Source organism: Crassostrea angulata, chromosome 9, assembly GCF_025612915.1.
Source record: "Crassostrea angulata isolate pt1a10 chromosome 9, ASM2561291v2, whole genome shotgun sequence".
Lineage (NCBI taxonomy): Eukaryota > Metazoa > Mollusca > Bivalvia > Ostreida > Ostreidae > Magallana > Magallana angulata.
This window is the reverse complement of record NC_069119.1, coordinates 30453353-30476872: the sequence shown is the minus strand read 5'-3', so window position 1 is coordinate 30476872 and position 23520 is coordinate 30453353. Positions and strand designations below refer to the sequence as shown.

At 31.5% G+C, this 23520-nt stretch overlaps 1 protein-coding gene across 1 annotated transcript in view; it reads left to right on the top strand.

The window, feature by feature from the left end:
• LOC128162756 (receptor-type tyrosine-protein phosphatase N2-like) overlaps window positions 1-23520 on the top strand; it is a 95258-nt gene that overhangs the window by 28483 nt on the left and 43255 nt on the right. Inside the window, exons 4-10 of the mRNA XM_052826122.1 lie at window positions 399-488; window positions 1686-1898; window positions 4256-4411; window positions 8285-8423; window positions 9781-9870; window positions 10370-10446; window positions 20106-20176. Coding sequence (XP_052682082.1) covers window positions 399-488; window positions 1686-1898; window positions 4256-4411; window positions 8285-8423; window positions 9781-9870; window positions 10370-10446; window positions 20106-20176 — 836 coding nt within the window. The remainder of the gene's footprint in view (window positions 1-398; window positions 489-1685; window positions 1899-4255; window positions 4412-8284; window positions 8424-9780; window positions 9871-10369; window positions 10447-20105; window positions 20177-23520) is intronic.

Here is a 23520-nt window from a genome sequence, read left to right as displayed (position 1 = left end):
TATAATGCTTCTAAGGCCATGTGAAATTAAAATTTAGATTCTCTTTTTGCTGCTGCTATCACAAAATGTCTTACTCCATTGGTTTATATTTCTGTTTCAATGTTAGTTATTTATTTTTAACATAGTAATTAAGAAACAAACACAGTAAAATATTCAAGCTTTTCAAGATGAAGTATTTAGACAAAATTTATGTGGCACGAAAGTGTGGCAGAAAAATTTCTTTATTTCATTTTTCATCAAATTAAAGATGAACTAATTAACATGCTTCAGAGAAAAAATTTACATGACAGATTTTGCTTCAACTTCATGTTGGTAATTGTCAACAAAACAAAGGCTATTCTACACCATGAGATCTGATTAATTATTGTGTTCTATATATTCTCTCTTTACCATTGTAGCCCCCTCCCGCTATGATAGTTCATCTGAAAGTAGAGCAAACTATCCATATGATGCAGAAAAAGAGGAAATTCTCAATAAATTGAAATCAGGTCAGTTTAAAATCATGAGCTAACATAAACCTCAAATTTAATTTAAACAATATTTTATTATGCAATATTTAAAGACTCAAACTTTAAAATCATTTGGTTTGAATACCATCTGTGTTAACTGACTTGGCTAAATAAAGGGATTCCCACCCAAATTAAGAGTGCTTATTATTAGTATGAAAATATTTGTCAGTCTAAGTATTATACTGTGTCAGTTATTTTGATTCTATGTGTGGTGTTAACATTTCATGATTTCTCTAAAAGTACCAATTGAGATGGTTTTGATTTCAAGCGGCAAGAAAATTAATCCATCAAAGTATAACCATCAAAACGTTTTTGAAAACTATTGATAGTTTTTATGATGGGATATGTTTCATAAAAAAAAAAATGATAAATTACAAAAAATAGTGAAATTAAAAACATTGTGTTTATTTACCAATCTACACCATGAAACCAGGATACAGTAAAATGACTTAACGCTTACAGCAAAATCAGTTCCATTCCCTTCTGTCTTGAAAAGAATGCTCCTTAAACAAATTGTTTATTTATTGTATAAAATGATAAAATGTAAATTGTTCATCTTTGGCTGAGTGTTTAACACATTAACCATCAGACCTTCCAAAAATGTTTGAATATGATTAGTTTCGCTACATTGTTTAACAATTACAGTTAAATTTCATTATCTTGATACAGGTTGGACTTTTTAAAAACTTCGAGATATCAGAGTATTCGAGATATCGATGATAAAATACTTAAAAAATAAGTGGTTGGGACTTACAATTAACTTCAACATATCCATTGTATTCGAGATACCAGTGTTTGAGATATCGAAGTTCAACTGTATTTAGTAAAGAAAAAAATTGATAAATTTAACCTTTTAAATGTGGATATTTTCCTATTTTTTTATAGGAAGCTTTTCTTTAAGGTGCCTCACAACACCTTGAAATAGTTTCTCAAATCAGCAGAGAATTACTTGATTATGATAGAAAGCATGATGGATAAGAAGTATATATGTCAAATAGGCAAAAAAACAGTTTAACAAAACATTTAAATCGCCATCTTGTGACATAGTGTATTAAAAAGTATAAATCTCTGTGTAGTGAAATACCTTAAAGGAGATCAATATAGTCTGAAAAAGGTCATGACTATCAAACCCTCTCGATAAGCTATGTTTTACACAGTACATTGTCTTGATTTTAGGTGAAATAACAACAAGTTCCCTGTCTGATGAGCAAATCACAAGTCTTGTAAACTATATTGGTCAAAGGCTACCTCCAGAGAGTCAAAGTAAGGGAGAAAATGATTGGCCATTGGAGCAAGAAGTGAAGAGTAAAGCTGAAGATGATTGGACAGTTAGCAGACCAATAGAAAACAAGTTTTTTGGGACAGAAGGCATGATGGGAAATTGGGGAGGTGTGTTGCTACTGTGCAGTTTACTTTTTCTGAAATGAAATATTTGTTTTCTTTGTTAATCAATAATTTTTGTGGATTTTGTTGTTGAGTCCTTCAAATTGAGTAGTTAATCAAATTAAGATATCTGCCAAAATAGTTTTAATAATAGGATCATGAATTTATGCAGTATTTTGGTGCAATGAAACCAGGAAGAGTTATATAAAAAAAAAACCCATATTATTTGTTGAGAGCACAAATCACCATTTTTCAAACCAATATGTGTCATGAACTGATCATGAAATTACAGTTAAATTGACATTGATATAAAGATTTATACCTATTATTTAGTAAATAAGTAAAAACTCTTTGACTCTACTTTTAAGTCTGTAAATTAAGGATTAAGATTTCTCTGTATTTTGCTTCATTTTTTAAAGCTTTTTTTTTTGGTCATTGTAAGAGCTTGATTCCCCTATGTCTCTTTACTCTGTGAATCAGATCTTCTCTGCAAGCTCAGGAGCTATCGGTAATTGATTCCTTATCTTATGGTTCTAAATACCGGGGACAAAAAGTATATTCAAGATGCATGGCATCCAGCAAAAGTATTGCAAGAGCGGCTTTGTTGCTTTTCATCCTTTTAAGAGGGCTGGATGGTCTTGACCATATTTATAGACTATTTTTATCTCCTTCGGAAGAAGAGCTCTATGAAATTAAGATATAGAAAATATTAAAATATTTAGATGTTTCCTTTACTAAATAATAGCTTGTTCAAAGCTAAAAATATATCTAAAAGATCAAAGACTTATTATATCTGATGGCCTCCAGAAGAATTAGATCCATAGAGCATGCATGTAGAGCATTTGGCTCTTTGTTCTAGATTAACACTAGAGCCCAGAATATTGCAAAAACACTTTTTATTGAGTTTTTGTTTTGATTACCATTATTTGTTTCTGAAAATATTGTTTGAACTTGTAATAATTGTTATTGAAGTCGTATAAATCCACATTGCTAAATTTCGCGATTTGTATTAGTAATTAAGTTCCAATTATAATGGTTTTACCTCTAGATTTAAGGAAATTCTACTTGAATGTGTGACATATGGGACTTTTACCACACATTAAAGTAAAAAGAGCTTTCAGAATGGATCGATCTAATTAAAATTGTTAATTGTAAACATAGTAAAAATTAAAATTTTGCAAATTTCTTAATCTACATTAATCAAATCCTGGGAGCACTTAACTATTGCTGACTGAAGTTAATTCTATGTATATATTAAAGATCACCTTTAAAATACCAATCCTTCGAGGGAGGGCAATGAAATCAATACAATGAAGCAAAATTTTCAATGAGTGATTTTTATTCAATCTTGTTGATGATCTGATATATCATCCATATTGTACCCTATAGACATTTTGCTTTTTCTACAGATTGCAGTATTTATCATTTGGAAAAAAAAATCAAACTGGAAAATTTTGAAATCAAATTTGAAAAAGGCGTGTTTGTTGTTGTTTTTTTTTTTTAAACACCGATTCTTCGTAAACTACCTTTCACTGTTGACTTTTAACATAGAGTAAACTTTTGGTGATCGCAACATGTATAAATTTGCTGGAAACTTTTAATTTCTCTCACGTTTAACTTGAGTTCGTTTCTTTTCTGGTGTTATTGCAGTAGCCTTATTTAAATTCAAAATTTAATAACTTAAACTTGTTTACCAACCACAAACACAGTAGCACCGACAAAGGAAGTCTACTGACAAAAGCAAATTTATTGCCCCCATTGACAGTTTACATGTGTACATGAGTTAAAATCAAATCCTTTGTATTCATATGCTTGTGTGAACACAAAAATAAATTTAGGCTTTGATATACAAACAAGAACGTTTTATTTAATTTATTTTAAAATAAAAGGTGCTTGCACTTAAATTTATGTGTGCCAATGTATAAATTATCACTAATTAGTGCTAATTTAGATACATATCCACCAAATTTTCTCGTTTTACAGTATTACAAAAAACATATAATTATGTGTGTCATATAATATAAATCAAATGATGTATTTTTCTGCGCTCAGTAAAAAAAAAAAAACCCAGGTGGGTTGATCAAAGGAAAGATGGAAACTATTGAAATTCATAACAAAGACACCTGAGGACTTTGTTTTGTGCAGTTTCTGTCAAAGATCCAGGTCTTTATTTGTGACTTTCAACTTTTTCAACAACAAAAACTTTTGAAATTTTTTTTCATTTTTAGAAGTGATAAATTTCAGAAGTGATGGTATGACGTCACTGGTCTGAATAAAGTTTTTCTGGTTTTTTGTTTTCTGTGATCCTTATAAACTACACCAGAGACCATTTATATAGATAGCTCTGATTCTCTTGCTTGCAGAAGATACAGATGAGGGGACGAGAAAGGAAGAAAATGGATTTGGCATTTTCGATGAAGACCAGAAGATCAACAAGATGGATTCTGAGACAAGCAAGATATCCAATGGAAAACAGGGAATCATGGAACCAATTCAAGAAGAGGATGTCAACATAAAAGGTAAAATTTTAAGAAAAATTACTTTAACTTTGTCCAGGAGGCTTGATTAAGTTAAATTAAATTTTTAAGATGCTATGGAATCATTAGAATTCATGGTGGCTCAATTTTCGTGGTATCCGTGGGTATCCCTCCCCCACGAATTTTAATCCTCAATGAATACAATTTTAGAAAGAGTTGTCTTTGTTACTGAAACAGTTACCGACGCATCCACAAAATTACATCCCTACGAATGAGCAAAAAAGTAACATCCATGAAAATTGGCCCCCACGAATTAAAATGATTCCACAGTATATTTTTTTTTTTTTTTTTTTTTAAATAAATTATCATTTAGTAAAGAAAGTGCCCAAATATAGTAGCTTTTCAGAATTTGGATATTTTTAATTTCTATAAATTTATATAGAGCTCTTCTTTTAAAGGAGATCAGTACAGTGTAATAATGGCCACAGATATTGAGCCTCTTCAAATTACCACAAAGCAGTCAAATTATATGTTAAGAATTAGATTTTTGTTGATTACATAATTTCATTAACAAAATGAAATTTCAATTAACATTTACTGTGGAATCATTAATATTTTGGGGGGCCAATTTTCATGGATTGCTTAAATTTTACAGATTCAAGGGGACGTAGTTTCATGTAATCTATTACACCTACAAAGGGAGATATTACCTTTTAACCCTAGTTTATATATTCGTGGAGGATGTTAATTCGTGGATGAGAGATATCCACAAATTCCACGAAAAATTGAGCCACCATGAAATCTGATGATTCCACAGTATTTAGTTATATAAATGTTTTTAGAAGAGTGAAATTAAAACTTATTTTAGATTAGACAAATCCAGGAAATTTTCAACTATTTCTGCTTTTATTTACATTGTTTCAAACTTGTAATAAAAATGCTGGTTGAAAAATAGGAATATAAAACAAACCAAATTTAAAAGCATATAGAATGCATTGTTCAATTGATATTAACTTTAATATTTATAAGTGTACTAATACTTCTGAAAGATGTGTTTTTTTTCATATTAAGAAAATGGTTTCAAAACTATTACCTTGATTAAACAAATCAGTTATTTGAAAATAAGCAAGATGTGGAGAGAAGAGTTTGAATTCACTTTATGCATTTACAACCTATAACAGGGGCCATCAAGGAGAAATAGGTAACGATCTGGTTGAAATTTGGAATTTCAGTTTTGATATTTTTTACTTTTTGCTATGATCAAATTTAAATATTTTTACACAGTAATTTTTTAATACATGTATTAAGTCATGGCCACTTCTTTGTAAACAGAAAATATTAAAAAAAATCAGAATGATTTTTAAAGGGAGGAGTTTTTTTCTTTCTTAAAAACAGAAAAAATTTTGGCTAAAAAATATAAGTAGGAGATTCTGATAGCTTTTTTTGTTAACCAACCATCCTCCTTTATTTATTGGGTAATTTTTAGCTCACCGAGACGAAGTCGGGGGGAGCTTATGCTATACCCTCGGCGTCGGCGTCGGCGTCCGGACCTGGTTAAAGTTTTTGTTGCAGGTCCTGTATCTAACTTATTACTTGTCCTATCTTCACCAAACTTGCATGAATGATGCATCTGGACCTACTAATGGACTTGAGAGACTTGGATGCTGAATCTGGGCCATGAATTTCAGATGCTGGAGGAGGTTAAGGTGTTTGGAGCAGGTTAAAGTTTTTGTTGCAGGTGCCCTTTGATAGCCATTTCTAAGTTACTACTGGTCCCAACTTCACCAAACTTGCATAGATGGTGCGTCTTATGATACTGATGCACCTGACAGGCTTGAATGCTGAATCTGAGCCATAGGTTTCGGATGCTGGATGAGGTTAAGGTTTTAAGAGCTGGTTAAAGTTTTTAGAGCAGGTGCCCTCTGATGATCATATCTTAGTTATTACTGGTCCTAACTTTACCAAACTTACATGGATGGTGTGTCTTATGATACTGATGCACCTGACAGGCTTGAATGCTGAATCTGAGCCATAGGTTTCGGATGCTGGATGAGGTTTAGTTTTTTTGGAACAGGTCACATGTTTAATATATGTAGGTAATAGCACTATTTCAAACTTGCATATATGATCTAACTATAATTATAAATGAATGGCAGAGGTAGCTTCAGATGCAGAGCCTGATCTCCATTATCAAGGATGCTAAAAAATATATCTTAGTTATTTCTGGTCCTAACTTCACCAAACTTGCAAGGATGGTGCGTCTTACGATACTGATGCACCTGACAGGCATGAATGCTGAATCTGAGCCATAGGTTTCGGATGCTGGATGAGGTTAAGGTTTTAAGAGCTGGTTAAAGTTTTTAGAGCAGGTGCCCTCTGATGATTATATCTTAGTTATTACTGGTCCTTACATCACCAAACTTGCAGGGATGATGCATCTCATGATACTGATGCATCTGACAGGCTTGAATGCTGAATCTGAGCCATAGGTTTCGGATGCTGGATGAGGTTTAGTTTTTTGGAACAGGTTACATGTTTTATAGATAATAGCTTGCATAATTGATTTAACTATAATATAAATGAATTGCAGAGGTAGCTTCAGATGCAGAGCCTGATCTCCATTATCAAGGATGCTAAAAATTCTCCTACCTCACTCAAACCTGCTTGATAGATGTGTTTGTTGTTAAATGATTTAACATGATTCCTATGATATAGTATTCTATGATATGATACACTATTGTTTTATATGATACAATGTAATATCATACATTATATTGTAAAAAGTTATATGATATGATATGATATTGTATCAATTTTTTTGTACATTATTATATGATATTGTATTATGATATTGTTATGTATAGTATTGTATATTATTATACAATATTGTAGAATATGATATTGTATAATATATTATTTTATCGAATGATATTGTTTCATATTATATTGCAATATATGATATTGTATCAGATGATATTGTATCATATGATATGAAACAATGTTTTATCAAATTATATTGTATCATATGATACAATATTGTGTATCAAATATGATACAATATCATACAATACAAAATTATACTATATTATACAATATAATATCATATGTTACAATATTGTGATGTATTATGTGATATGATATAGTATCAAATAATGCTATATTGTATTTATATTAGATATCATGATATTGTATTATGTGATTAAATACAATAATGTATAACACGATACAATGTCATATTATATGTTACAAAATCATATTGCATCAATATTTATTACAGTATTATATTGTATTAAATGATATATATTGTAAGTATCATTGGATGCAATATCATATTTTATATTATTGTATTGATAAACATTGTATCTTATAATAATGTATGAAATGAACATAGGATTATCATACAATTTTTTTACATATGATATACGATATTGTGTCAAAACAGTATCCATGAATATCCAAGATCATTAACTGTGATTTTCATATCATATGATAAAGGTGGTTTTAAAGGTGATGCCTCATAAAGTTGATGCCTCGTCTCGGTGAGCTTTGTAATCTGTGATTACCTATGTTTAAATAGTAGTGTTAGAGAGACTTGCCTTTTAGCATTTGGTATAAGGAGCCATCCTATTTTTGACCCTGTGGAGTCTTTACCTCCTCTGAAGGGTTGTCTGCCCCTTGGAATCACGACAACCACTAAGAGCAGCACATTCCTTTTGATATCCAAGAAACACCCCCCCCCACAAAATAAAAATAAAAATTCACCCTCTTTTCAAGTTTACAGGACATACACCTTGCTATGACCAAATGCCTGATACACGGAGTCCTTCATTTTTTCTTTCCAGTCATTGTCATAGTTAAAAATTGTATCTAGCTTGGTGTTTTGATACCATTTTTCTTGTGTTTTATAATGTTTAGACAAGAAAAATGTAGAGACTATGCTAAGTCTGACTACAAAGCCAAGGGTCTCTCCAACTGTCTCTAGTTCCATGCAAGACAGCAGCAATACCAAGAAGCCCATAGAAACTGATGTCTACTGGATACAAGTCGGAGGAAAGTAAGTTTATTAGGCACAAATAATGAAAGTTGTCTACTTTGTACAAAGACTTCATGTTAAAAGACTAAAAAAGCGGATGTTTATTAGATACAAGTTGGAGAAAAGTGAGTCTATTATTATTGACTAATCATATAAAAAGAAATGTTTATAGAGTAATATAGACAAAATGTGTAATATAGTGAAATTATACAAAAAAACTTTATGCATAGATGTCTACTGGATACAAAGGTGGAAAAAAGATCTATTAATTGCAAATAGTGAATGATGACTTCTTTGTACAGAAACAAATAAATAGACTAAAATAGACGAATGTCTATTTGATACAAGTAGGATAAAACTGAGTCTGTTATTGACTAATCATAATATTGAAAGGATAATTTTTTGACTAGCATGGATGTCTGCTAGATGCAAGTAATAGGAGAATAATTCTATTCTTAAATATTTATAACAGTGAATTCACTTTAAAACATGTATGTCTACACGATACAAGTTGGAGGAAAGTTAGTTTATTAGTCTAGACACAATAATTGAAAGTTGACTACTTTGCTTAAAGACATGTTCATATAATAAAATAGACAAATGTCTATTGGATACACCTAGGAGAAAAGTGAGTCTATTATTGAATTATTTTAATATAAAAAGGAATGTTTGGAGAATAATATTGATTGGTGTCTACTCCAGGATACAATTCAAGCACCAGCAGTAGGAGAGTAAGTCTATTCTAGTCTATTGATAATAGTGAAAGCACATTAAATAACTTTTATAGTCATTTGTCTACTGAATACAAGTAGGAGAAAAGTAAGTCTTACTATTACTAATAGCTACAAATAATGAAAAAAAGTCTTCTTTAAACAGAGACATGTTAATTAATTAATTAAGTCTATTAATTAGTAGGAGGGAAGTATGCAACTTTAAAATTGACTCTGCATAAAGATGAAGATGTATTTATGAATTAGACAGATGTCTATTATTTTGATAATTATTAAAGGGCATGTTAAGACAGATGTCTTCTGGATCTAAGATTAGAAGGGGTAATAAGTCTAATAGACTTATGCTGACATGTTTGTAGACTAATACATGTATAGTCAGTTGTCTATTGGATACAAGTTAAAGGAAAGCAGGACAATAATAGAAATAGACTGTTAGTAAAATGACATCATTATAGTCTAATATAGACAGCTGTCTAGTGGATACAAGGAGCAAAGTAACTGACAAGTGTCTATTTTAGACAAATATTTATAGATGTTTGATCTGCATTGTGACAAGACATGTATAAAGACTTCTGTTAGGAACACTTTTTGATGATTGATAAAAATTGGTGTCAGACAAGGGGGTTTCTAAGTGCCTTTCTTTTCAGGTTGAATGGAGAACAAGCCAAGGAGATACTAGAGATGATCAATGAAGCCTTGATTGAGGAAAATGCTAACATCAAGATCACCAATGCTGAGTAAGTCAAGTTTATCGTTTGTTTATTTTAATTTTTTTGATACTCATTAGGTTTATCTTGTGGTGGTAGATAGGATACTGTAAATTCTTTAAACTTCCAATTAAATGTGCTTAAAATTGTATGAAGCACATATCGCAGATTTTAAAATCTTGCTTTTATTTTTCAGACAGATGCAAACTGTTTAAAACTATGGTTAAAATTTTGCATTTTATATATTTGTCACAATTTTATGAAAAGGATTTGAATCTGAATCTCATTATGTGTTTCTGTTGCAGTTTCATTCATCAGTCAGACACTAGGGCAAAAACCCTGACTGTTTTAATTGAATGTTATAGTGACACTTTGAGTTTGAAAAAAAGATGAGGAAAATCTTTCTGTATAAAGCATTTGTTACTGATAACAAAGACAAATTTTCCTTGCAGAATGTTGTTACAAAATGAATTCATTCTAGACAGTAGAAGGAACGATGACGGTTTTTGTTGTTATTTTTTGTTTGTAGGGAAGATGAAGATAACGGGCGTTTGACAATAAGAATCAACACCACAGATCCAAATGTTCCATTTAAGAAAATCATAGGTAAGTGAGGACAGATGGACCAGTCATAATTGTATTGGGACCTCAAAGGGACCAATAATTATTTTTCAACAATCTTATATCTTGTCTGACATTTTGAGTTACATATTTGAGGGACTAGTTATTGTATGGATGCCTCAAAGGGACCAGTCATTATTGCAACAATCTAATATCATGTCTGACATTTTGAGTTACTTATTAGAGGGCCTAGTAATTGTATGGATACCTCAAAGGGACCAGTCATTATTGCAACAACTGGATGTTAGGTCAGACATTTTGAATTACATATCTGAGGGACTTTTTGTCATTGTAAGAAGACCTCAAAGGGACCAGTCATTATTGTGACTCATTTTTATATCTGGCCTCTTGCTGTAAACATATATCTACCTCTTTGCTTTTCTAAAAAAAAATATTTGAGAAGCAGTGTACATCATCTTACATTCTATTGATACATTAGTGTATACACGGTTATTCTGCACTGTCTTATTTTTGTCCTTCTTCACTTGTAAACAGTTTTGCCCAATCTTGAAATTACCAAGACATACATACATTTATATACTCTTTCTTATGCTAATGTAAACACAGCTATTTGACAATTGTTTCCAATTCACGCAGTCTTAAGTTTGCCCACTGGCAAATGAGTGCAAAAGGCGCAAAAATAAAACGAAGGCGGCTACCGTATTCCCCTGTATACTGTGTATTATCTGTTATATTTGCTAAAAAGACAAAAACCAAAATGAGGGTAATAAAGATGCTCAGTATAATGCTAATAAAGCATTGGTAGAAATATTGAGGCATTTTGCTTTATATTGCAAGACTGCCTTTGCTAATATTTTGCCAGAGTATGGTGATTATAGATATTGATAATGAATTCATAAAAAACCTAATATAGACAAAGTCAGAGTTTGTAGATATTTTGTTTGATGTGAACTTTTTGTTTGATATGAACTATATATACTCTCAGTACTTTGATTCTTGAAAGGGCTTTAGCTAATGAACTTGAACTTTGTAGATGGAGGTTAAGGGGGGGGGGGGGGTTGGTTTCAAAAAGTCTCAGCTGCCTCCATCATACAATGCTGGTTCTCTTCACTTAGTATTGATATGAAAGGCTGTATTTTATCTTTGATATGGAATGGCTGGAGTTCCCATTAAGAGTAAATTTGTCAGTAATTGGAATCCATATGCATTAATGCAGATGGCTCGGATGTGAGACAGTGAACCTCTGATGTTCAAAACCTCTTCATTATAACTCTATGCTGATGAAAAAGAATGCTGTATGGGAATTTTTACAATTATTTCCCCCATTTATGTACATTTTTGCTTACAAACATATTTTTCTAATGGCATTGAAGAAAAGATTGTGGGGTCAAACAGCATTTTCCCTCAATAATTGTAGCAAGTTTTATGTGGTATATGGTTTATGGGTATGAAGGAATTTTAAGGTGGTGTTCCAGGACACCTCCAAATTGTGATGTACTTGTTATCAAAATTGACAATAAAATAAAGTGAAATTTTGTAACTAGTCTCTTTCCCAAAATTGTCACCTAACAGCGCAGCACAGTGGGTTAGAGGATTCATGAAGAATCTTTACGTCATGAGTTCAAATCCGACTGTGAATTTAAAAATTTGTGGCTGGGAAAAACATTTTTTTTGCTAAATATTGTAAAATTTTAAAATTCTTAACAGTATTTTAATTATAATGTAATTCAATGGTCATGGCCATTTTTAGACTCTTTTGTTCTCTTTTAGAAGGAGAACTCTATATAAGGATAAAGGAAAATACCAAAATTTGAAAGCTGGAATGCATGGATTTATTCTTTACTTAATGATAGTTCATAGCTTAATTTATCACTTTTTATTATTTAAGGTAGATCTGAAGGTTAATTTGTTGACCATCCAGCCTCCTTAATCCACTTTAATATCGACAGATGTCCCATACCACCTTAAAGGGGCATGCATGGTCACGATTTTGGTCAAAAATTATTTCTCCAATTTTATTGGTTACGATGCTTCAGTAAGGCATTTTTGATATGCAACCAAAATTTGAGTGTCATTTGTTGAGTTATAAGCGAGTTTCAGAGCTTACAATTCTTTGCTATGTAAACAAAGCCTTTGTTTACATTTTGAATGTTGAATTGAAAATTACAGATTAAAAACAAAAATAATGTGTTGAATGTTAGGAACTGTTTATTTATGCTTAAAATGAATAAGAAAATGGACAAATCAGTTTGAAAAAGATTTTTACTGGTATATTTAACATATGTAAACAAAAAAAGGGCATGAGCCTTGTTTATGTGAGCCCTGTATCTTGCTTATAACTCTACGATTGACTCTCAAAACTCATTTGATAATTAGAAATGCATTCCTAAAGCATTTTAAATAATAAAAACAGAAAAATAAAATTTGACAAAAATCGTGACCATGCCCCTTTAAGCCATTGAATGCGCTCTGGTTTGAGGAAGCTGAGTGCCTTAATTTTTCAAACTTTTCAAACTACTGTTTATATTAGTAAAGAAAAAAATCAATTAATGTTTTAGCTGTAAATTTTAAACATTTTTCAAATCTTTATACAAAACTCTTCCTCTAAAAGGAGGTATATATAGTGTAGAAATGGCCATGACAATCCTTCCCTCTTTATGTTTTGTGCCATGGACCCCAGTTTCTGGGGTTTATATAAAGCTAGTTGACATCATCACATTCTAGACAATGCTTCGAGAATTCCGGTGTGTGGGCTTATCCGCATGGTATATGAGATGACAGAAAATTGATATTTCTTGTTCTGAGTTTTTCCAAATAACAAGAAACAAATTGATAATAAAAAAAGGCTTGTCAACACTTGTATAGTACAGAGATGTAACGGCTATAGGGGAATTGTGTTGCAAAGTCAGTTTTTTGGTCAACACCTTTCCAACAAATTTGCTGGTGGGAAAGTTTGAATTAACACTGCTTATACTCATAATGAACTTAACTTTAAAGAAATGGTCTAGGCATGCATGTTTTAAGAAAGTCACAAGGATCTTTTTATATAAAATATTTCTAATTTCTCTAAGAGAAATTCTCTGGGGATGAGAGATCTCGCTGGCAGTCAGCACAACTAATGACAATTTTTCACTGAAGGGTGTTGGGGAAAGCACGTTTTGGGCTGTGCACAATCATGTAATTGCTAATGAGACATCTCTTCATCACTTGTTTTGTGCACTTTAGTCAAATTTGCCAAGATAATCCGACGACCATGGGCACATCCTGCCTCCTATCACAAGTGGGAGTTCGGGAAAAATTTCCTTCACAGCTACTTCCTGTGCGTACTTTTTACCATTTATTTTTTTCGCAGTACGAAGCATGTTGTTTCCCATCTCAGCTCATTATTTCTGCCAACTGCGCCCCAAGCCATGGAGAGAAAAAAATGAATGCTGGATAATTTTCTTTCAGCGACACGGGTAAAAAAAGGTCTAATGTTCTTGCTCTCGTGAAAAATGACAATTTTTCCAATATTTCTTTGTCTATTATGTATTGGGGAATGGTGACCAACACATAGAGAGCTGCCGGAGAGTCTATGTTTATCAGCTTTTATACTTTTTATATGTGAGAATAAAAAAATAGACTCTAATGAAATTATACTTGTGAGTCCTATACGTAAGTCAAGCTTGGGTTATTATCTTAAAGAGTCTGCATTTTATGAGAAAGTTATGACCAATTGCAAACAATATTGTTGGAAATTCCATTTCATTAAAACAATTTATTTTCAAAGTATAAGGAAGCTCTTTGTCCTGGGTTATTTTCTTATTAAGTGGAAAATTTCAAAATTCTATGTGATTAAGTTGGTATAGATTTCGGAATTTCATTTCATAAAAATATGATTTTTATGGCCGTCATGGAATTGAAGGCATAAATTAATTAATATTATTATAATATGTGTTTGAAAAATTATATTTTTTAACAAAAACTACCCCACAAACGTGTCGAATGCTGCAATTTTTTTTTCTTTGAATATTTTCTCATCAGAAAGCCATTACGCAGTTCATATTTTTGATAATTTAATTTTTCATCAAGGAAATGTTTTTTTAACAACCAATAAACCTGATACACTACAGAAGAAACTTAGGCTCATAAAATTAATTTTTAGATTCTCATCCCTGCCCGCCCCTCTGAAAATTATTTTATTTAAGTTAAAAAAAAAAATGTATTGACAAAAAATCTCGGGAAAAATCTCGGGCTTAATGGTATAAAAAAATCAAAATCATTTCAATGGCTGCAAAACATATGGATTGCTGTTCGATTCCAGTCATGTTTGTTCTCATAAGGAGACACCATTTGGAATTGTACTGAGTCTTACCCCCTTCCTTCCCCCCCCCCCCCCAATTTTTGTTTTTTGGAATGTTTTAAATATAGTGACCATTTGTAAATTTGCACTTGCAACCTTGTGTACTTTCAGTATGAAAATGAAAGACTATATTCGGTATAATTTTTTTTCCACAAAGTGAAAAGAAAATTGTCACATTTTTTTTTCTCATCTAGCTTAAGCACCGCTTATGCATCCAGACCTAGACAAGATATACCTAATGACACATCAGCAGTGCATAAAAATTGCATACATTGGTTAGAAAAAATCTTGAGGAAGTCTGGAGGAGGGTTGCTTAGCCTTTAGTTAGATATTCCGTTATGCATTAATAAGGGACTTTTTTCCCGTGTCACATCTTTAATGAATGTCATGTCTGTTTTCATCACAAGCACTTTTTGCCTTGATCTTCGATACCAGTGGGTTATAGTCGGAGCACTAATTGTGCAGAGCCACTTAATAAAAAGTCAAGACAAGACTCATAAAAGCTCTTGAGGAATTAAAAAAAAATTGAGTCCTTTTTTTGTTCGGTTTCTATATTTTATAGACTTTGATATTCTATCTGGAGTTGAATTGTATCTTGCATCACAGGAATGCATTGGCAGTTCTCCAAGACTCCCAGACGTGATTAAAAATGTATGTCATTGACATTGTCTTATATAAAATGCAAAATTTGATGAAATATTTCAATTAATTTACAAGAGCTATAGCTAACAGAGCATTTGTAGAAATTTTCAAAATTAAGTGCAGTTGTACTAAATTTAGAGTAATAAGGGAAAAGCATTTATTTATTAGTTTTTAGCTCACCTGTATTTTTGTTTGACACATCCATATATCAAATTCGAGTTTAATGCATGTTAAGACAATGATCAGAAAGTGAATGATGATGAAATGACAGATGGAAGAAATGAAGGAACAGGGCAACACTGTAATCCCTGAAGTTATATTTCCCTGAAAATTACTTAATTTCAGGGAAATATAACTTCAGGGATGTACATGTATAGCCTTTTATACAAGCATTTATTCTACTTTATTGGCCACATCCTGCCTCCTATGACTTAAAAAGACTGATTATATTATGGCCATGCTTGCTCAAGTGAGCAATGTGGCCCATGGGCCTCTGGTTGTGTCTTGTGGTAACCTGAAATCTTTACTTATGCAGATCTTAGATCCTGGTTTTATGGATGGTTAGTTAATTAGAATAGAGGAAGTATATGAATATTTTCAGTGTTTTAAGGAGTATATACCCATCAGCTCACTCTAAATTTTACAAGCTTTACTCTATCATTATGGTAAAGAAAAAATCCTTATATATTTAAAGCTCTGAATCTGAATGTTTTTCTATTTCTTTATAAAGAGTCCTCATCTTTTCAAGAAGATTTATATACTCTATCCAGCCCTTTTAAGGTGGAATAACACACCTGGAAAAAGTCACTCAAATTAACTGTAAATTATTTGATTATGAAAGATATAATGATAAATTAACTATACATATGTCAAATAAGCAAAAAATTTTCATTTTGGAGATAAATATGGATTTCTAAAAAAAATCAATTCATTAAGTAACAACGAAAGCCCCTGCGGGATTCGAACTCAATATGTACGGATCACAATTAGCCTGACATTTTACCCACTCGGCTAAGAGGTAAGTTATAAGTTGCCATCGATAAAATCCTTTTAATAAAACAAAATGTTGTTTCGATCAGAGGTCAGCCATTTTATGACGATGTGTTACTCCACCTTAAGTTATTTTTTTGATACTTAATCCTTACATAGTGTATTTTTTTAACACACGTACATGCACACGCATAAAAATTCTGACACATTTGGCTAAAGGCTATTATGAAATACCTCAACTGCAGACAGTGTCTTAATAATTATATGCATCATTTTATGGTTGGAAAATCCCATTCGGAATAATAATGATGAAATTTGAACACTCACGTTGCCACAGGGCCAAAGAGGACTGGCATACAATAAGTCAGCTGATATGAATGAACTGTTTAATGGCTAATTAAATCAATAATGTACTTCAGGTTTTGTCAAAAAGCGATAATTGTTGTCTTGCCCTTGTTGATTTTTTGACTGCAGATTTTTAAGATCAATTTGTGAAAATAAGATATATTAGTACTGTGATTTATTGGTAGTTTTGTAAAAAAGTATTTGTACATGTCATTATGAATATTTTTTTGATGGATTCAGTTAAGGAGGCTGGATGGTAAAAAAATTACCCATCAAATATGCCTCAAAATTTTAAATATGATATTTTTGGTGATATAACTTTTTCTTAGTAAAGAAAAAAATCCAAATATCTTAGATTTAAATTTGGAATTTTACGTCTTTTTGCAGAGCTCTTCATTTTAAGGAGTTAAATTAATAGTCCTAAAATGGCAACATCCATCCAGCCTTCTTAATTTTAGTGTTTAGGATACATCATTAAACTTGCTGACACAATGCCATCCTTCCAATTCAGATCATTCATTTTTATTACCTCAGTGAACATTACATGTAATGGATCAACGATAAAATATATGTGCTCCACATCAACTATAATGATAAAACCTCAGCACAGTGAACAACTTGTTTTCAACGTCCTTTTTGTTGGAAGACAGTTATACACAAAGTTTAATTGTTATGGCAGGATGAATGAACTGCATGCTTTCATGTTTATTAATGCAACAAAGTATGCTGACATTGCCTCCTTCCTCTGAAAAAAAATTAAGTCAGACCAATATGTAAATACAGCTAAACTTTGATATCTTGAACACTGATATCTCAAATACAATGGATATGCCGTAGTGATTTGTGAGTCCTAATTACTTATTTTTCAAGTATTTTACCCTTGATATCTCGAACACTTGGATATCTGGAAGTTTTTAAACAGTCCAGTCTTATGTTCAAGATAATGAAGTTTGACTGTATTTTGCCTAAAAGAGGCTTCACAGATGATCAATTCAGTTTCCATTGGATCTTTCTTTGAACTTTGGATATGATATTTTAAGCCATAAACTATCATTTAGTAAAAAAAATTCCAAATATGTTTTATCTTTAAAATTTGAATATTTTCCTTTAAATTTATACAGAACTCTTCTTCTCAAGGAGATTATTTTAGTCAAAATGGCCATGACCATCCATCGAGCCCTCTTAATTCACAAATACATGAGGGTAAACTTAAAGATTCAGCAAAATCCTAGTTCTGATAGTTGTAGTGTTTGTACTGGTCAAATATGCCATTTTCTATTCATAAAAGCATTGTTTAAATTTGAAAAATTTAAGTTTATTGATAATTAGTGTATGAATGATCAAAATTTGTGGAATGCGCAAAATCTTGGCATCTTTATAAACATATTTTATGTATGATAATTACTTGTGCATATACATTTCCATATTTCATGCATAAAGTATATTTACTACATTTAAATAAAGTTTTCTCACAAAATGAGTAACAATTATCCCTAATGTGTTACAGGTTAAAAATATACTTGTTAATTTAGTATTGAAAGCAAGAGAAAAGCAATCTCATTTAATTTTAGCTTTTTATGAAGAAAGAAAAACATATCTCTTTAAGAATTAAATTTCTTCAAAATTTGATTTTACTTTTTTTTTTTTCTACTTTCATGATTTGAAATGTCTTACGTGGGTTTAAATTGCTTGCAAAATAGCAAAGATCAAAGTATTGAAATGGAGTTTTGGGATTTTTCAGACCATATGCAGTCTTGTATTAAATTTCTTTTACGTAATTTCATAACAAACAGCTTGTTGAAAATTTTGAGGATGGTGAGCAGTGAATATCCATTTAGTTATCAATAATAACGATGAGCATCCAAATATATTAGTTTCAAAGTCTAAGAGCTATCATATTTGTCTTTTTCTCCTTTCAGTGAAGATTTGTTTTTTTAACAAAATCAAATTATTTTGTTAAGTGCATGAAAGCAAATGGTAAACATGCAATTGTAATATTGTTGATTATTTTGTTTTGCACATGGATATAGGTGGTGTAGTCAGTGAATGCATTTGACACTTGATTTTTAGTCACTCAGATTAATTATATACTCAAATTTGTGTGTGCAAAGAATCAAAGACTTTCTTCTTGTTCACTTGTTGGTGGAGAGAGAGAGAGAGAGAGAGAGAGAGAGAGAGAGAGAGAGAGAGAGAGAGAGAGAGAGAGATGTTATAAATTTTCATGAAAGAGATTTCCTTCTTGGGAACTTTGAACTTAAAGCTATATAATCTTTCAGCTGAAATGAAATGAAACCATATGTACTTCTCTGAATACAGCATGCTGAACAATATCATTGTAAAATCTGAGTTTCAACTTTTTAAAAAATTTAAAAATTTTGCAATTTATAGATGAGTGATGTCCATGCATCTCTTCTGTCATCCTGAGTATAGGATGAACAATCTTCAACTTGAACTAATTCAATTTATTGCGCAAAACGTGTTATGAACGTGTTATGAAGCAGTCACAAATCAATAAAGTTTTGAACATTTTTCAAACCAAATGTGAGTAAATTGCATGGTATTATTGGATGAATGTCATCTATATGGGCATATTTAAAGAATCCTTGAGTAGAGTTCTTATGCTGAATTTTATATGGCATTGTTTGGCTTTGAAGAGTGCATTCAAAATGATAGGTTAGCATTCTGAGAGAGAGAGAGAGAGAGACAGAGAGAGAGACAGAGAGACACACGAACACACACACACACAGACAGACAGTACTGTTAACTGTAAATATATTTATTCTTTAGCATGTTTTGGCAGAAAGCATCTTCTGCAATATCAAGTACATCGCTAAATGTGTACAATCATGTATATCTGGATACAAATGAGTTCATATATATATATAACACTAATTCAAATCAAAGCTAATTTCTTGAAAAATCACTTTCTACCAAATATCATACGAAAGGCCAAATTTAAGACATTTTCAGTATTAAATAAATAATAAACTACATTATCTTTCCTCCGGGTGTGTTTGTTTTTAAACTATAGAAAAAATACAACCATGCAGTGCGCGACCTAATATCATTTTATTTTTTTTCTTTCGACTCCCTATTCATTAGCACATTTTTATTTGTGCTAACTAGTGCTTTAATAAACATAATAATTATAAAGTCCATATATATACGGTACGAGTTATTACGTGATATATTTGCACAAATAGCCATGCAGGTGATCAATAAAATATCAACACAGCACTGCATGATTTTGGCAGGGAGGTTTGTTGTTTATTTGTTCTGTTGAGTGATTGAGCTAGCAGCACAATATTTCCTGGCTTTCTCTGACTGTTTTCAACTATTTGTTGTTTTTTTTTTTCGTTTACAGAGAGCATAAAGGACAAAGTCCAGAAAAAACTTAGCCTAGGAATCACTGACGTCGGAATTGGAAACAATGCTGTAAGTATTAAATGTCCTCTGTAATAAAATATTAAATTAATCATCAGGAATTGGTCAAAAAAAAATTACTGGATGAAACTTGTCTATATCTCCGAAACATTTCTGCATTTCTGCTTTGGGATTTGACTTCTTCCGAAAAAGCACAAAATGTGTTTCTCATAAGGTGAAGTACCATGGTTTCTTTTTTCAGTTTTGAAAATTTAGTTTTAAAGGGATGAAATTCTCTGAAACTTTAGTGTCGTGAATTTTGATAAGGTGACGAAAATTCTGAAACTTTCGTCTCGTGAACTTTGCGAATATTTTCCCCAGTGGAAACATTTCCACATTTTATAGTATTCTCAGTTGTGCTTCCACTAATGGAACAAGGAAAAACTTAAAAGTCAGTTTTGATTCCTGCTTTGTGTGTAATGAATCGAAATGATTCAGCTGTCAATGAGCATCTAGATTCAGTTTGAGTGATCTCAACCCTGGACCAGTACATAGAGAGAAAAAAAAAGTGATAAAGAAATTCATTTTCAAAGGTTTCATCTCGGATGAAATGAATTGACTTTCAGAACAACCAACCACTGACTGTAGAAATGGTTGAAAATGTATTTGTTCACAAAAAGTATGCAAAAATAATACAACAATATGTGGCATTGTGTTGTTTTTCTCTGTATTGGTGCATTAAAGGGACTTGGACACGATTTGAGATCAAAAAAATCTATTTTTATATTTTATGTATAAAATGGTTTACTGGTGAAATTTAAATGATTGACCAAAATGTTTAATGTTAAAGTCAAGTTACAAGCAAGATACAGAGGTAAGAATTGGTTGTTATGTAAACAAAGCTCGAGTCTTATAATTTTTACAAAATATGTAAAGTAGAGATTTACCATTTCTTTGACAAAATGACATGTAAAAAACAATTTAAACTATTTCAATATCTTCATAAATACTATTATCAACAACAGAAAGATACATTTGATTGAAACTTACACCAATACAACACACAGGTAAAAATTGACACCATTCAAGCTTTGTTTACAAAACAAAGATTTATGAACTTTGTATCTTGCTTATAACTTAATATTTGCCTTCAAATTTTGACACAGCATTAAAAACTTCTATATTTATCAGTATAAACATTGAAAATGGAAAAAATAAATTTTTAAAATTGTAAGTCAAATCGTGTCCAAGTCCCTTTAAGGTATTCTGTGGGTAGGAGAGGCTGATCGAAGGTGTATTCCTTCCCAAAAGGTACATGAAAATACTATCACTGTGGCAGATTATTTTTCTTTTATATGATTAAGCTCTGTAATATTAGATTGTTGTACAAATTAAAGATGGAGGATTGATGACCTATACACCCAATCTCAACCCCCCCCCCCCCCCCCCCCCCCCCAACAATGAAGATTTCTATTCTTGATCAAGTCAAACTTTGAAGTTATAATCATAATAATGGAGACCTGTATTTCTCTCAGATCTTAATAGACGACTGATTAATTGTCATAAAGTCCAGGGTTTCCTTAATTTTCTTGGTTTACCTGGTATTTCCATTCTTTTTTGGAAAAGAAATTGAATTGTTCGCTGGCAGCTTGCAGCTTTTATTGACATATGCAGTGACAATGTCTTCTTGATTATTAATATAAAAGATGTGTCAATGAAGTTCTCAATTTTTAATAAACATCGTGAGAGTAGCTAATTAATTGGTGTATACCTATAGTCATAGATTGATGGATTCGTTGGATTGATAAAGAATTTGAATGGAGCTAGCTTAGAATACATTTGCCGATTTTGTGTTGATCATATTAATTCTGATGAAATTTAATATCAAAGTCAACAGAGACTACGTATATATTATTTTAAGAAATGATAATTTTTTAAAATATCATAAGTGACATATTCCATTTTCATGTTATGGATGTGACGATTGGAAATTGAGCATTTGCGAGGGATGCTATCACATTACGAAAGGCATTAGTTTACCTGGTAAATATTGTTATGCTATAAATTTAATTATCTATCTGATTTATTGAGCCGTAATGTAGTCAATATTGATCAACTTTCGTTGAATTGCTCTGTGCTCTTTGATTGGCTATGTACAACTTTTATTAAATTGTTTACTGCTTATATGATTGGTTATGAAATTTTGTACTTCATGAGTAAACTTTTTTTCCAGCAATGTCACAACAATTGATATCAATCCACAAATCCTTAAGTTAAGTTTGTGTACATAAGGCTTTTATTGACTAAAACTGCTTAATGGAAGAAAAAGTATTGAAATAAATAGATTCAAAAACAATCAAATATCCATATGTGAATAATTCTGATTCTAAGGCTTTTTTTGATCAGAATAAGACATATTGCATGTATATGAAAAATGTATCGATTCGCTTGATATGAGAGAGAGAGAGAGAGAGAGAGAGAGAGAGAGAGAGAGAGGAGAGAGAGAGAGAGAAAGAGAGAGAGAGAGAGAGAGAGAGAGAGAGAGAGAGAGAGAGAGAGAGAGGTTTATTGATTCCACTGTTTCATTATAATTCTCTATAAATACAAAATAAATAGGAATGACTTGGCATTTACAAAGATTTGTGATTTAATATGTACATTTAACAGATTAAATATATAATTCAGCACATGAAAATAAGGAGAGAGAGAGAGAGAGAGAAAGAGAGAGAGAGAGAAAACTGTTAAAAATCAGAAGTTAGAAAAAATTAAAACATGATAATACTATATGATTTAATTTCTGTGATATGTGACACTCCATATGATTGCGAGAGAGAGAGAGAGAGAGAGAGAGAGAGAGAGAGAGAGAGAGAGAGAGAGAGAGAGGTGTTGAACATGTTATTGAGTTCCCTTTCATGAACCAGCTTCCTTTCATTCAAATGATCCAGTTATACGTATGCGTTGATGAGTCGCATGAAGTAAAAGCATTGATTACAATGTTACACAGCTGAACAACGCAAGATGAAAGGTGAGATTCTCTGAAGTGTGAAAACATTGAACAAATGGCGGAGCCTGCAGTCTATGGTTGAAGCTTTCTGTGTCATGTTTCTGTCGTGGCGTTATGGAAGACACTTATCATGGAGTCATGTGTCTCCATTACAAACACTTCTCCCGTCCTTCTCTCTATCTTCTCTCTATCATATTTGCTACTACAGTGTTTAATAGTCAGTGACTGCCGTCTGTGTGTGTGTGTTAATTGTTATGATTTGAGTTTGAACATATTCTTATAATTGTATTTCAAAACATACAAAAGGTTAAGTCACACTAGTTCTGACAACTTACAAGACGTCATCATTATTAAATGTTATTTTCATGCATATTTACCTCAGCGTTCTAATCAAAGACATGGCATCAATTTC